Consider the following 16329-nt stretch of genomic DNA (forward strand, 5'->3'; position numbering starts at 1 on the left):
CTAAGCACCTGGTGCCACACTTGTACGGTATATGTGTAAGAATGGAATTACCCCTGAAAATCTTCCTATTAAAGGGAGAAGAAAAAGGCAGAAACGGGAGCACTGCTGAATTCACCTCACCCGCCTGCTCCTTTTATATAGCCAACCACCCCGCATCCTTATTTGCGAGCCACTGCTTCAAGGCCACCAATCTCACCGCCCAGAAATACTCCAAAATTGAGCAATGCGATTCCCCCCTCTACCTTGGGCATCCACAGAGTATTCAGTAACTTAGGGAGTGTTGTCATTTTGACCAAGTGAATACGACCAGCCCAGGCCTCCGGAATGTCAGCCCAGCTTTTGAAATGCTGTCTAATTCTGGCTATCACTGGTGTGTAAGTTTTAATGAAAAGATTCTTTCAATCCGCCGGAACGTAAATACCCAGGAGGCCACGACAGCCTACCAAATGTCTTTTTCAGCATCCAACAAGACCAACAATCCTGACAATCTCTTGGTCTTAGCTAAATGCAGAATACTGAAGACCTGGCTAGTATTAGTCATGGACACATGGACACCTTTCCTTTGATGAATCCCATTTGATCCAGATGAATTAACCCATCCCAGAAAAGGCTCCAACCTCCGTTATAGCACTTCAGGAAGTATTTTTATATCAGAATTTAAAAGGGAGCTAGGCCTATAGGTCCCACAATCTAAAGGGTTCCTTCCCATTTTAAATATCAGGGAGGAATGAGCATTGGCCATGTCCCCAATGGTCCCACCCAAATCCCCGACCTGATTAAACGTACTCACCAGGAAAATAACCAGGTCCAGCAAGTACTTCTTTTAGAGATGGATTGGATATCCTTCTGGACCAGGGCACTTCAATACCTCCCCCCCCCCCCCCTTACCATCTCCTGAACCTTTAAACAAGAAATAGAAGCTGCCAGCTGATGACACTGCATCTCATTAACCTTGGGCAGATGCAGGGAGGTTAGATAACCACTAATCTTCATGATTTGCCACAGGACCCTCCCTGTATAACCCAGCATAATAGCTAAGAAACTGCTCCTCACTTTCCTCCAAACCATGGGAAGTCCTCCCAGTAGGTTTCCTGACCATGGTTATTGCCTTACTGACCCGCTTTTTTGACCGCCCTCGAGCTAAGAAGGAACGAGGTTTATCACCGTGCTTGTAATACTTTTGAGGAAATATTTCATATCCATGTATTGTTATCCGCCTAGAATAGTGGATAGTAGGGGATGTACTTTTAAATAAAATACAGGGGCTAAAGTGGAAAGTATAGAGGCAGAGAGTCATATTTCTGAAATGAACTGGACTGAGACCGTCTTACTTGAAGATCAATACTCACTTTCCCAATGTATAGCCGATAAATTTACTGCGACTGGCTTCCAGAAACATCTCAATGTCCTTTTCTCTACAGAAAAAGTGAGAGTAGTTTCAAAACAACCTTCAGGAAGAATAAAGGGAAGAATGGAGGTTTCACATTCACTGCAGTACACTGCAACCTGTCAGAATTTTCAAAGCTGCTCGACTCTACCAATTAAGCTATCTGCCGATATCCCCCCTTATAACTCTACCCTGTTCCCCGTGGTTAAAATACATAGCTGTTTACGTCTAATCCCAGTTAGAAAGAATTTCCATAAGTACTTGAAAGCTCACCTATTTAAGGAAGCTTTCAAGATTAAAAAAAAAATCAATATATAAAAAAAAAAAGAGAATTTATAAATAAATATGTGAAACGATATTGTGTTTTACTGTTATACTGCTTAAAACAATATTTGAATCAAGCAGTCAAGTATTTTAAATAAATAAATAGCACACAAATGAAGATTGGTTCTTACCTGCTAATTTTCCTGTAATACCACAGATCAGTCCAGACCAGTGGATTTATTCATCCCTTCCAGCAGATGGAGTCAGAGAACAAAACTTTTGAGGCACTGCTGCTTAACAGAGCGCCACCTGCAGTCCCTCACTATTGACCTGTACCCAAGCCAAGATACTTTAGAAACCCCTTCACACAGTGTTCTACGTTGATCTTAGTTTGTTCTTTTTACTCTATAATAGATTAATTGTTTGATATGTTCCATGTAAACCGCCATCCCGGCGATAGTTATCTCTGTTACCTGTGAACCGGAGTGATATGTATTGTATACAGGAACTTCCGGTATATAAAAACCAAAAAATAAATAAATAAATAAACACCACAGACATAGAGAACTAAAGGTTGGCTACTCCTGAACTATAAACCTTCTTCATCAAGAACCAAACAAGACAAGGAAGTGAATCCCGTAACTGCCCTCTATGAGAAAAAAAATTGTAATTAAACAGAAAAATTCTGTACTGAGCAACAAAACTTGGCAGGAAAACAGTCTTTTGGCATCAAACGGGAGGGCCTCTGGACTGATCTGTGGTATTACAGGAACAAAAATTAGCAGGTAAGAACCAATTTTTCTTTCCTGAACATATCAGATCAGTCCAGACCAGTGGGATGTACCTAAGCACCCGTAAACCGGGCGGGGCCCCCAAAAGACTTGCATGCAGGACACTCTCCCCGAAGGACAGTTCATTCTGCGCCATGACATCCAGACGATAATGCCTGGTAAAGTTATGAATTGAGGACCACACTGCAGCCCAACAAATCTCCTATGGCGACAGAAGTTGACAGTCCATAAGAACATAAGAAAATGCCATACTGGGTCAGACCAAGGGTCCATCAAGCCCAGCATCCTGTTTCCAACAGTGGCCAATCCAGGTCATAAGAACCTGGCAAGTACCCAAACACTAAGTCTATTCCATGTTACCATTGCTAATGGCAGTGGCTATTCTGTAAGTGAACTTAATAGCAGGTAATGGACTTCTCCTCCAAGAACTTATCCAATCCTTTTTTAAACACAGCTACACTAACTGCACTAACCACATCCTCTGGCAACAAATTCCAGAGTTTAATTGTGCGTTGAGTAAAAAAGAACTTTCTCCGATTAGTTTTAAATGTGCCCCATGCTAACTTCATGGAGTGTCCCCTAGTCCTTCTACTATCCGAAAGAGTAAATAACCGATTCACATCTACCCGTTCTAGACCTCTCATGATTTTAAACACCTCTATCATATTCCCCCTCAGCCGTCCCTTCTCCAAGCTGAAAAGTCCTAACCTCTTTAGTCTTTCCTCATAGGGCAGCTGTTCCATTCCCCTTATCATTTTGGTTGCCCTTCTCTGTACCTTCTCCATCACAATTATATCTTTTTTGAGATGCGGCGACCAGAATTGTACACAGTATTCAAGGTGCGGTCTCACCATGGAGCGATATAGAGGCATTATGATATTTTCTGTTTTATTCACCATTTCCTTCCTAATAATTCCCAACATTCTGTTTGCTTTTTTGACTGCTGCAGCACACTGAGCCGACGATTTCAATGCATTATTCACTAAGACGCCTAGATCTCTTTCTTGGGTTGTAGCACCTAATATGGAACCCAACATTGTGTAATTATAGCATGGGTTATTTTTCCCTATATGCATCACCTTGCACTTATCCACATTAAATTTCAACTGCCATTTGGATGCCCAGTTTTCCAGTCTCACAAGGTCTTCCTGCAATTTATCACAATCTGCTTGTGATTTAACTACTCTGAACAATTTTGTGTCATCTGCAAATTTGATTATCTCACTCGTCATATTTCTTTCCAGATCATTTATACATATATTGAAAAGTAAGGGTCCCAATACAGATCCCTGAGACACTCCACTGTCCACTCCCTTCCACTGAGAAAACTGTCCATTTAATCCTACTCTGTTTCCTGTCTTTTAGCCAGTTTGCAATCCACGAAAGGACATCGCCACCTATCCCATGACTTTTTACTTTTCCTAGAAGCCTCTCATGAGGAACTTTGTCAAACACCTTCTGAAAATCCAAGTATACTACATCTACCGGTTCACCTTTATCCACATGTTTATTGACTCCTTCAAAAAAGTGAAGCAGATTTGTAAGGCAAGACTTGCCTTGGGTAAAGCCATGCTGACTTTGTTCCATTAAACCATGTCTTTCTATATGTTCTATGATTTTGATGTTTAGAACACTTTCCACTATTTTTCCTGGCACTGAAGTGAGGCTAACCGGTCTGTAGTTTCCCGGATCACCCCTGGAGCCCTTTTTAAATATTGGGGTTACATTTGCTATCCTCTAGTCTTCAGGTACAATGGATGATTTTAATGATAAGGATTTTAATGTCCAGGAAGCAGCCTGCGCCCTAGTGGAATGCAAACAGACCGGAATTTGTCGTCCCTTACAAATGTAAGCTGAACAAATGGCCTTCCTAAGCCAACGAGATATGGTAATCTTAGAGGCTTTGTCCCCTTTCTTCAGTTCACTGAAGACAACAAACAGATGATCTGAGCGACGAAAAGCATCAGTAACCTACAAATACAGAAGTAGCATCCACTGCACATCCAGAAGATGTAATTCTCTATACTGAGGAGAATCTTTCAACCACTCTGGAAACCCCGGAAGATCTACCATCTGATTAACATGAAAGGCAGACACCACCTTAGGAACAAAGGAAGGCACTTCTCAATGAGATTCCTTTCCCGGAAATCCGCAAAAACGGATCCCTACATGACAGAGCCTGAAGTTCTGAAATCCTTCGAGCTGAACAAATAGCTACCAATAAGACCACTTTCAGAGTCAAATCCTTCATGTTAGCCCTCCTCTAGGTTTCAAAGGGGTGTCTGCAAAGGACACTAAGTACTAGGTTGAGACTCCAATCCGGGCAGATCATTTGCACAGGACAACGTAACAGCTTAGCTCCTTTGAGGAAGCTTACCACATCTGGATGAACAGACAGAGTCCTACCCTGAAACCTGCCTCTAAGAGCAGCCAAGGCAGCCACCTGCACACAAAGTGAGTTGTAAGCCAAACCCTTGGACAACCACTGCTACAGGAAATCCAGCACATGACACTTCCACCACCAGAGGATCTAGACGCTGAAGACACCAAATTTCAAACAGTTTCCACAGAGGTCTCCGGTCTTCTGGATTGAAGAAGACTGGAGATGACCTGTTCAGAGTAACCCTTCAATCGAAGTCTCCACCTCTCAAAAGCCAAGCAGCGAGACAAAAGAGATTCTCCCGATCCGAAAATATGAGACCCTGACGCAACAGGTCTGGAAGATGAGGCAGATTGAGAGGACCTTCCACTGCAAGTCACACTAGAGCTGCGAATCACAGTCTCCATGGCCACTCCGGTGCCACTAGAACCATGGTCCCAGGATATGATTCTATGCACCTGAGGACCCGACCTATGAGGGGCCAAGGAGGAAAGACGAACTGAAGAATTCCCGGATAAGGACACACCAGAGCATCAAGGCCCACCGAACAGAGTTCCTTTCGGCAACTGAAGAATCTCTCTGCCTTGGAGCTGAGCTGCGTCACTATAAGATCCAATTGGGGAGTGCCGCACCCTGCACAGACATGGTTCCATGCCTCTGGGGACAACTCCCACTCCTTAGGATCCAATTGCTGCCTGCTGAGGAAGTCCGCCTGCACGTTGTCTACTCCCGCTACATGCTATGTGGCTAGGCCTTCGAGATGACGTTCCGCCCAGGCAAATAATCTCCGGGCCTCCAATGCCACTGCATGACTCTTCATGCCACCCTGCCAACTGATGTATGCCACAGCCGTCGCATCTTCCGAGTACCCTCGAACCATATAACCCCGGATCAGGGGCAGAAAAACCTCCAGGGCTCGACGGACCACCCTCATCTTGAGGCGATTGAAGGACCAGAACTTCTCAGATCACCACAGACCTTGCACAGACTGGCCCAAGCACACCGCTTCACAGCCGGAGAGGCTTGCATTCGTGGAGACCGCCACCTAGTCTGGAGGCGCCAGATCCATCCCCTTCTCTAAATTGGGACGTGAGAGCCACCACGAGAGACCGGACCTGGACTCCCGAAGCACAGGCAAAGGAAGAAGAAACGCTCCTGAGCAGGGACTCCACCTGGACAACAGCAAGCATTGCAAAGGTCTCATGTGCGTGAACATCCACGGGATCAAGTCCAACCTGGATGCCATGGACCCAAGGACCTGTAAATAATCCCACACTTTGGGCACCTCCAGACAAAGGAGACGCTTAACCTGAGACTGCAACTTAGACACCTGGTCCATTGCCAGAAAAACCCTGACTTGCTGAATGTCGAAGTGGGCCCGTAGGTAAACCAGCAACTGAGTCAGCTCCAACTGACTCTTCTGCACATTGATAACTCATCTGAGAGACTAAGGTGGACATCACTCTTTGGATGGACTTCTCCCATTCCTCCCTGGACCGCTTAAACAACCAATCGCCCAGATATGGGTGGACCACAATTCCCTCCCAGCAAAGAGCTGCAGCCACCATCACCTTGGTGAAGGTGCGAGGCAACGTCGCCAAGCCGAACGGGAGGGCTCTGAACTGAAAATGTTGACTCAACACTTTGAAGCGAAAAAACTTCTGATGTTCCTGCCGAATGGGGATGTGCAGGTACATTTCCATCAGGTCTAGGGAGGTGAGAAATTCTCCTTTGCGAACTGCTGCCATCATGGTATGCAGCGTCTCCATGTGAAAGCAGGGAACCCAAAGGAACAGATTCACCTTCTGTAAATCGAGAATGGGCGAAAAGGAGCCCTCCTTTTTTGGCACCACAAAGTAAATGGAATACCTTCCCTGACCCTGCTCCCCCAGAGGGACAGGAACAATGGCCTTTAGGGAGAACAGCCTTTGCAGTGTCCCCAACCCTGCCTCCAGCCTGACGCGTGAATCCACATGAGACTCCACAAAGGCCTCCTGGGGTGGGCACAAAAAATCTACAGCGTAGCCCTCTCATACCACCTCCAGCACCCAACGGTCAGAGGTAATCTTTTCCCACTCCTCAAAGAAGCTGGACAATCTGCCTCCTACAGCTTCTATGGAGGAGAGGGGACCACTGGCTGATTTTTTGCTCCCAGTGCCCTGCCCGATACTGTCTTTGCCTGTCCAGCATACTCTCGAAAGGACTATTGGCATCTGCTGCCCTGTTTCAAGATGGAAACATACGAGGACCTGCCAGAACGAAACAGATTGGAATCCTGAAAACGAGCCAGAGAAGGAAATACCTTTTTACTGGGCTTCCTGTTCCCTGACAATCTATCCCCCTTGGTCTCCCCCAGGACCTTCATCAACTGATCCAGGTCCTCTCCAAATCATAGCTTCCTCTTAAAGGGAAGATTACAGAGCTGGACCTTGTACGATAATATCGGCCAACCAGTTATGTAAACTCAGCAGCCTACGAGCCGCTACAGAGAAGACCATGCAGCGAGTTGACGTACACACCAAATCATACAAAAGCATCTGCCACAAGGCTATGCCTGCTTCCAGATGTGGGGCCTGCAACATGCCGCCACCCGCCACAGAGAGTGGCATCGGGCCCTTCTGAACCCAACAGAGACAGGCCATTTGCATTAAACTGACACAGACAGCTACCCAAAGACTCAATGCTGAGACCTCAATCATCCGTTTGAGTTGCACCTTCAGCTTACGATCCTGGACATCCTTCAGGGCCGCTGCCCCGACCACCGGGATAGTCATCTTCTTGGTTACCGCTGAGATAGCCACATCCACCTTTGGGATCCTCAGCAATTCAAGGGAGTCCTTCATTAAGGAGAAAATCTTGGCCATCGCTCTGCTCACCTTCAAGCCAGCACCCGGGGAGTCCCACTCCCGGTTCACCACCTTTTGGATCTTCTTTGACAACAGAAAAGTGTTAGTGGGTCCCCTCAGCCCATCCAGAAGTGGGTTAACACCCTCATTATCAGACTCTTCCTGAGTGACCTTCAGTCCTAATTCCTCCTCCAGCACCTGTGGGATGAGGGGGTGCAGTTCATCCCTTTTAAACAGACGCACACCTGCAGATTGTCTCCCTCCTAGACCCGGGAACTAGTCAGGATCAGGGTCATCATTTGTCCCGTCTGCGTCAGGGGTTGGCAGAGCATCCGGGTCAGCCCCTCCCATTGAGGGGGTCAAATTGGGACTGATCCGAGTCCTCACCATCTCTGGGACCAGCCTCTGCAGCCGCACGGCGCAAACCCAGGCGCTGAAGAATATCGCCAGTCCCCCAAGAAGCCACTTTAGACTTTTTAGCCGCGGGCAATCCCCTGCCCACCTTCTTCTTCCACTTCTCCTAGCCAGGTAGGCCTTATGGAGAAGGAGAATAAAATCCAGGGAAAAATCCCCCAATTCATCTTCCTCTGATGCCTTCTGGGATCACCTGCCCCACTCTTCCCCTTTGAGGCATCCTGCCTGACCCGGGTGGGGGAAATCGCCCAACCACCTTGTGGTCTCCTGCACTGCCTTCTCGGCGGCAACGAGAACAGACCCTGCTGACCTCCTGCCATGATTTTCTGCACGGCTTGAGGGGCCTTCCTGTCCCGAAACACACGCCAGGCAGAGGGAACATGAGTTTAGATGCGCTGCAGGCGGTCATTTTAGTTTTCAGAATCATATCTGATCGTGCCGCGCGACAATGCATGCCAGACTCGGGCCCACCGAGCCGCTGCCAGGAACGGATGCAATCCCCACCGGGGAGTTCCCAGGAACGCTGACAGAGAAGAGTCGGCCCCAGCAGAGCACAGGACTACACAAAGTATGAGGCACTGCGGTTCCCTCCCAGCACTAGCGTCGAAATTGACTGCGAACCTCCAGAGCTCCAGGTTAACAGCCAGGTGAGATCCACTCAGTCCTGCACCTCCCGGCCCTGGCTGACAGCTCCCACTGACTAGACCCTCCCCGCCGAAGTTCTTGCTAAGTTCTGCTCTTCTTTTTTGTTTAAATTTGTCCTTTTATTGATTTAAAAGCCAAACATACAACAAGGTAGAACATAACACCAATATAACCACAAAATTAAAACATTTCAGCCGTGTATAGGTGTTAGACAATATAGCCCGTTCCCATTATATCCCTAACGCCCCACCCACCCCCCCACCCCCCCATCCCCTTCCAGGAGTACACTGAGATTAGTAAAGTAAAATTGCTCGAGAGGTTCTGCATCAGCTACGGGGCTATAGATCGAGAAAGGGTAATACACAAGGTACATATCTGATCCCACGAAGACGAGACATCAAAGTCCCCCCATCTATCAGAACTAAAGAGCCATTGTCCTTTCCCAGTCCATAAATGGTGCCCACGTGTTTCGGAAAAGGGTTACTGTCTTGTGTAATGCCGCAGTAATCGCCGCCATCTTGCAGAAGTAATGAACCTTTTGTTGAATACGTTTAAGAGGCGGTGTAATCGGCTGCTTCCAGTATTGTGCAATGACCAATCGTGCAGCAATAAAAACTTGTTGACACAGCAGAGCTTGAGGTTTGGTCAAGTCTTTATGAAGCAAATGTAAGAGCATAAATCCAGCATCCAGGAGGTCGGGCACCTGTAAGATGTGTTCCAACCATTGTGCAACCTCTCTCCATAAGGAAGACACTGACGGACAGTCCCACCACATGTGCATATATGAACCTGGAGATCCACAGTTACGCCAACAAGTGTCAGCGATGTTGGGATACCGTCTATGCAGAGCTTGAGGAGTCAAATACCACCGGGTAATCATCTTGTAACAATTCTCCTGTTGGGTGGAAGATACAGAGCATTTTTTCGCTGCCAAATACAGCTGAGACCACTCTTCAGCAGTAATAACCCGGGCCAAATCCCGCTCCCAAGCTTGCGTATGAGGGAAGGGTATAGTGTCAACCCCCATCAACAATACATACACTTTAGAAACCATCCCTCATTTCTTGTCAATATCATCACAATAATGTTCAAATAGAGTTTTACCCAAATTAAGAGAGGGCAACACACTGGGAGTGCGTAAGAAGTTGGAAATCTGAAAACCTGCTAGAAAATCTGTGGCAGGCAAATGGTGTACCCCTTGAAGTTGCGGCCATGTCAGAACCGAACCTCCACCTAAGAAGTGTTCAAATTTAGTGAGACCCTGTTTAACCCAACGCTGTAGTGTGGGGTTAATATACCAGGCGGGGAAATTGAGTAGGTGGGATATGAGGGTTGAGTGAAAATACAGGCACTCACCTACTATAGTTTTCTTCCACTTGGCCCAGAGTCTCATAGTGGTAGCTATAGCGGGGGATAATGGCCCCACAGGTACCCAGGTATGACGGGGCTGCCACATAAGAGCAGACAGCGGCATACCGCCGAGAATACGCTCCACCAGGGTCACCCAATGTTTGGGAGAGGACACCCTATGGCTGTCAAGGATGACAAGAAATTGCGCCGCCGCATAATAACGTTCTAAATTGGGCACCCCAAGGCCTCCCCTATCCCTTGGCAAATACAGCAAGCGACGGGATATTCGGGGTGGACGCCGCCGCCAAATGAAATCGAACAGTATCTTTTGCCATGAACGCAGAATGGCTGGACTAATATATGTAGACAGGGTGATAAACAAATATAAAAATCTGGGTAATACATTCATTTTTATTATGGCAATGCATCCCATCCACGAATACTGTCCCCTATGCCATGTCTGCAGATCTTGTTGCACCTTTCTAAGGAGAGGGATATAATTAAGGCGATACAGGTCTGTAATATTCGCCCCCACATGTACCCCCAAATATTTAATAGAATCCCTTGCAACCTTGAAGGGGTAGGACTGACAGAGTTCTTGTACAATGCTCTCATCCACGGACACATTAAGGATTTCAGATTTATCAAGATTAATTTTAAAGCCAGAGACTGCACTAAAGCGTTGTATTTCAGTGGTAATCTCCGGCAGAGAGGTAGACGGATTGGTGACGGTCATAAGGATGTCATCCGCAAACAAGGACATTTTCAAATGTAAATTCCCCAACTGCACTCCAGTAATGCCCTCATCTGCCCGCACCCTAGTAGTAAACGGTTCTAAGAAAAGGGCAAAAAGCAGGGGTGATAAGGGGCAACCCTGCCTCGTCCCACGTTGTACCGAAAAGGTGTCCCCATAGCCCCCATTAATTTTTATGCGAGCCTGTGGGTTATAGTAAAGGGCTTTAAGCCAGCGAAGAAATAGCGACCCAAAGTGCATTTTCTCGAGTGTAGCAAACAAGAAATCCCAATGCACCAGGTCAAACGCTTTTTCGGCGTTGATGGCTAGCAGCATGAGCGGGATATTCTGCTGGGAAGCCCACCACATGGGATCCGTGACCTTTCGCACATTATCGGCAGCCATCCTCTGAGGGATAAAACCCACTTGGTCCCTGTGAACCAACCCTGGGAGTACCAAATTAAGACGAGCCGCCAATACCTTTGCTAAAAGTTTTAAATCAATATTAAGAAGAGATATTGGGCGATAAGAGCTGCACAAGGCCGGGTCCCTACCAGGCTTCTCTAGAACTGTGATACCTGCAACATTAGTGTGGGGTGGTAAGGAGTCCCCGTCCCGCAGACTATTAAAAAAGTTTACGAGCGGAGATATGACGCAAGCGCTACACTTCTTATAATAAGCGCCAGAAGTTCTGCTCTTCTGCTTCTTGTACGCTACTTTTTTTTTTTTTTTTTAACAAGGAACTTAAAGAAAATTTATTAAGCAGGTACTTCCCTGTCCAGAGGAAGAAGGGTGAGAGGGTGCCTCGGAGGGTTCAGGAAGCCAGGACCCCTGGCTATCGGATCGTCCGGTACACTGCAGGCAAACCCAGTCAGGGGTATCCAATCCCCAGCGGCCCGGTTCCACCTGAGGGATGGCCCACGAAGATGCCTAGCAGCTCAGTGAGCGTCCGAGATCAGGAACCTGAAACTAATGTACAGCCTGCAGGTGTATCTCTTCCATCTGCTGGAGTCAGAAATACTGAGGTCCTGCAGGCAGCACTCTTGGTTAAGCAGCAGTGCCTCAAAGTTTTGTTCTGACTCCATCTGCTGGAAGGGATGAATAACCCACTGGTCTGGACTGATCTGGGTATGTTCAGGAATTCCCATTTCGGCACCAACAAACTTACATTTATCTTAATCTTCTCATTAACTCACCTGGCACCTGCAAGATTATAAGAAGGAAGTCATCCAGCATGTGATATTACCAACATTCAATTAGCAATCCAGCAGCAAGTTTTCCTCTTAGCTCCAATGTAAAACTGTACCTGACTTTGGGGGCCCAAGGAAGGCCCTTGGGGAAGGTGAGCCTCTCACTGGGGGTATGTGGGATGGGAGGAGGCATCACTTCATCCCGTTCCAGAGGGAAGGGCTCTACTTCTAGGCTGCTGTCATCATCATTTTCCTCCTCTTCCTCTCGGGAATCGTCTGTTTTATAAGGGTCTCTCTCATTAAAGGCATCCAGGTTATCCTGCTTAATGAGCGCCTGAGACACACACACAAGTTAACCTTGTCAATACATTGAACTCTAATTATTTCAGACTGGCTAGCAGGGTCATTTTATTTATTTTTATTCTGCTTTTCAGCATTTCAAAGCAGATTAGGTATTTCCCTATCCCCCGAGAACTCACAATCTAAGTCTGTACCTGAGGCAAGGTCACAAGGAGCGGCAGTGGGTTTGAACCCTGGTTTTCCTGTCTCATACCCGACTGCTCTACCCAGTAAGCTAATCCTCCAATTAAAGATATATCACTTTAGGTGGATTAAATTATCTAATTGTACAATGCAACATGCAGTATAAACCACAATCAATGTATAATAGATTAAAGTTATACAAAAACTTGTAAATGACAGATACACACCCATCCAGTATGCCTGGCAAGTTGACTGGGTGGTAACTGCCGCTCTATGCAGGTTTCCCACCTCCTTGTGCCTTCCGTTAAGGTTAGCACTAACCTTTATAAAGGAGATAGCACAGCTTTTAAACTGGATGATGGGGGAATGCCGGCCGTCGCTCAGAAGCAGATGCATCTCTGAATGATACTTATTTATTTATTTATTTAAAGAGTCTTCTAAACCGATATTAGTAAAGACATCATATCGGTTTACATTGAACTAAAGAATGGAAAATTACCAAAAACAGGAGAGAGGGGAGGATACAATGATACTAAGAGAATAGGGCAACCCAGTAGAGAGGATGCAATAAATGCCAAAGGGGATCAGGTGCCTTTAAGTAAAGTGCAGAAAGATGACAAATTACTCTGTCAATGGATGAGCAGGTTATTAATACAAACAAGCAACATACTTTGAATGGAATGAGTAAACATTAAACCAGTTCTTTACTCTTTCAAAAAGTACAAAGACAGGGGACACACAAGGAAGTTACTAGGTAATTCATTTTAAACTACTAAGAGAAAAATATTTTTTTTACTCGGTGCATAATTAACCTCTGGAATAATTATGCTCCGTTTAAAAAAAGGTTTGGACAAGTTCCTGGAGGAAAAGTCCATTAACCATTATTAAGATAAGAGTTGCAGAAATCCACTGCTTATTATAGAAACATAGAAATGACGGCAGAAGAAGACCCAACGGCCCATCCAGTCTGCCCAGCAAGCTTTCACACTTATTTTTCTCATACTTAACTGTTGCTCTGACCACTGAGGTCAGGGCCCTTATTGGTAACTTTTCGGTTCTAATTTCCTTCCACCCCTGCCATTGATGTAGAGAGCAGTGCAGGAGCTGCATCTAAGTGAAGTATCAAGCCTAATTGGTTAGGGGTTTTAACCACCGCAATAAGCAAGCTACTTCCACGCTTATTTGTTTACCCAGCCTGTGCAATTTAGTCCTTGTTGGTTGTCTTAATATAAATCCTCTTTTCTTCTCTGCCCCCCCCCCCCCCCCCCGCCATTGAAGCAGTGAGCTGCGCGGTATATGTATTCAAAGTGAAGAATTGGTTCGGGAGTAGCAACCGCCGCAACAAGCAAGCTTTTCCCACACTTATTTGTGAATGCAAATCCTTTGTCTCCATTTCCTCTTGCCGTTGAAGCATAGAGCAATGTTGGAGTTGCATTAACCGTGTGTATGCCTATTGAATAAGGGTATTATCTCCAGGTAGTAGCCGTCATTCCCCGAGCCACCCACTCTTCATTCACATCCTCTAGACTTTATGGATCCACAGTGTTTATCCCACGCCCCTTTGAAGTCCTTCACAGTTCTGGTCTTCACCACTTCTTCCGGAAGGGCATTTCAGGCATCCACCACCCTCTCCGTGAAGAAATACTTCCTGACGTTGGTTCTGAGTCTTCCTCCCTGGAGTTTCAAATCGTGACCCCTGGTTCTGCTGATTTTTTTCCAACAGAAAAGGTTTGTCATTGTCTTTAGATCATTAAAACCTTTCAAGTATCTGAAAGTCTGTATCATATCACCTCTGCTCCTCCTTTCCTCCAGGGTGTACATATTTAGGTTCTTCAATTTCTCCTCATAAGCCTTTCAATGAAGACCCTCCACCTTTTTGGTCGCCCTTCTCTGGACCGCCTCCATCCTGTCTCTGTCCCTTCAGAGATATCAGCCACCTCCTTTGTGAACCAGATAGGTTTCATTCTTTTCTTGCTTTTCTTTACTTTTCTAACATATATATTAGTTGCTTCAGTAATTGCTCCTTTTAGTTTGGCCCACTGTTCCACATCTCTCGTTTTCTCCCATCCTTCTAGTTCTTCCCCCAGATACTTCCCCATTTCAACAAAGTCTGTGTTTTTGAAACATAAAACCCTGGTCTTTGTGTGACTTCTCCGTAATGTATTAGTGAAATGAAACCATACTGTTTGATGATCACTGTTGCTGAGGTGGGCACCCTCCCGGACATTAGAGACATTATCTCCATTAGTGAGCACTAAATCGAGTATATCTCCCTCCCTTTTAGGCTCCATTACCATTTGTTTGAACAGAGCTACTTGCAGGGCATCCACTATCCCTCTACCTCTGTTAGATTCTGCAGAAGGGATTCTTCCAGTCTCCATCCGGTAGATTAAAATCTCCAACAATCACCACTTCGCCCTTCTTGCTCATCTTTTGGATGTCTTCAATCAGATCTCTGTCAAGCTCTTCCATTTGATTTGGAGGCCTGTAAACCACGCCAATAAAAACGGATGTCCCATCATCTTTTTTTAGGACGGCCCATAAAGCTTCTTCTTTGCCCCATCTTCCCTGCAGCTCAAATGCTTGGATATTGTTTTTGAAAACCTCAAAACAGATCCTTCATAAGTATCATGAAGGATCTGTTTTGAGGTTTTCATAGTATTTTAAGGATCCTCTTAAATCGAATTGGTGCCTATTGATAATAGGTTGGTATTTCATGGATATTGTTTTTGACATAAAGAGCCACTCCTCCCCCTTTTCTGTCCTTTCTTAATAAGTTATATCCCGGTATGGCCGTATCCCAATCATGAGATTCCGTGAACCACATCTCCGTGACAGCAACATTGTCCAAGTCCGCCTCCACCATTAGAGCTTGCAGGTCTGGGATTTTATTGCCCAAACTACGAGCATTTGTGCTCATAGCTTTCCAGCTGTTCTGGTACAGGTTAATGTTTTTCTTGGACTCTGTGTGATTTATTTAGCTGACTTTTGTTATCCACTTTGCCCTTTTTTTTATTGCATTTGTATTTGGGGGGTGAAATTCTAATGCCCTACTGTCACTGACTGTTTGAATAGCATTTCTGTTGGCCGATGATCCTGAGAGGCTTTTAACTGTAGTGTTTCCCTCGCTGAGAGTTTCTAGATTAGTGCCTTTGTTGACAGTCACCCAGCATAGTGAGCTTTTTCTTTTGGTTACTGGTTGTATTATGGAGTTTCTGAATGAATTGGGTTTCTTCTTGATTTTCAGATAACACTTCAAACTCTTTCTCAAGAACTTCTTCAGTATTTAATACAGAGAAGGCATTTTGTAGTTGTGTCACTTGATACAGCGTGAGTCTCCGCTTCACTGTAATCCAGTTGTTTATTGAGTTCCTTAATGCCCTGTGTGAGTGTGTGTTGGGGGGGGGGGGGGGGCGGGTAGACTTGTGGGCCACTCAGCTGTCAATAATGGGTGTCTGTAGATCACAGATCACAGGTCTTATCCTACCTGAGCCCACTGTAAATCCAATTTTCCTTGACTTTTGGTTTTTTGTGGCAATGGGGAATAAATTCCTGAATAATTTAAAGTGAGTGAAGCTTTCTTTATTTCATCTAATTCAGCTTTAACTTCAGCCAGCTCCTTTTTTTAGGAAGAGAGTTCTGAACAAATGGGGCAAGCCCTAAGTTTCCAGATGATTTCTCTCAGAATAAGGGCTCCACAATAGTTACATTGAATATTCCTCATTTTAGTAAATTTATGTGATGATAACACCTAAGGAAATACCAATTTTCTTTTTTTATTAGTTTTTCAAAACTATTACAAAGTAAGAATCAACTTTGCAAAATGAAATATTAAAGTTTTGAACA

General features: G+C 45.5%; 1 protein-coding gene across 3 annotated transcripts in view; it reads right to left on the reverse strand.

Moving 5' to 3' along the window:
- The window catches only part of STRIP1 (striatin interacting protein 1), an 83941-nt gene that overhangs the window by 21847 nt on the left and 45765 nt on the right, over positions 1–16329 (reverse strand). For all 3 annotated transcript variants that reach the window (XM_029574121.1, XM_029574122.1, XM_029574120.1), the window contains exons 10-11: positions 12117–12334; positions 1350–1415 (exon numbers count right to left, since the gene is read on the reverse strand). In XM_029574121.1, the coding sequence (XP_029429981.1) occupies positions 1350–1415; positions 12117–12334 (284 nt within the window). The remainder of the gene's footprint in view (positions 1–1349; positions 1416–12116; positions 12335–16329) is intronic.

This window comes from Rhinatrema bivittatum, chromosome 12, assembly GCF_901001135.1.
Source record: "Rhinatrema bivittatum chromosome 12, aRhiBiv1.1, whole genome shotgun sequence".
NCBI lineage: Eukaryota > Metazoa > Chordata > Amphibia > Gymnophiona > Rhinatrematidae > Rhinatrema > Rhinatrema bivittatum.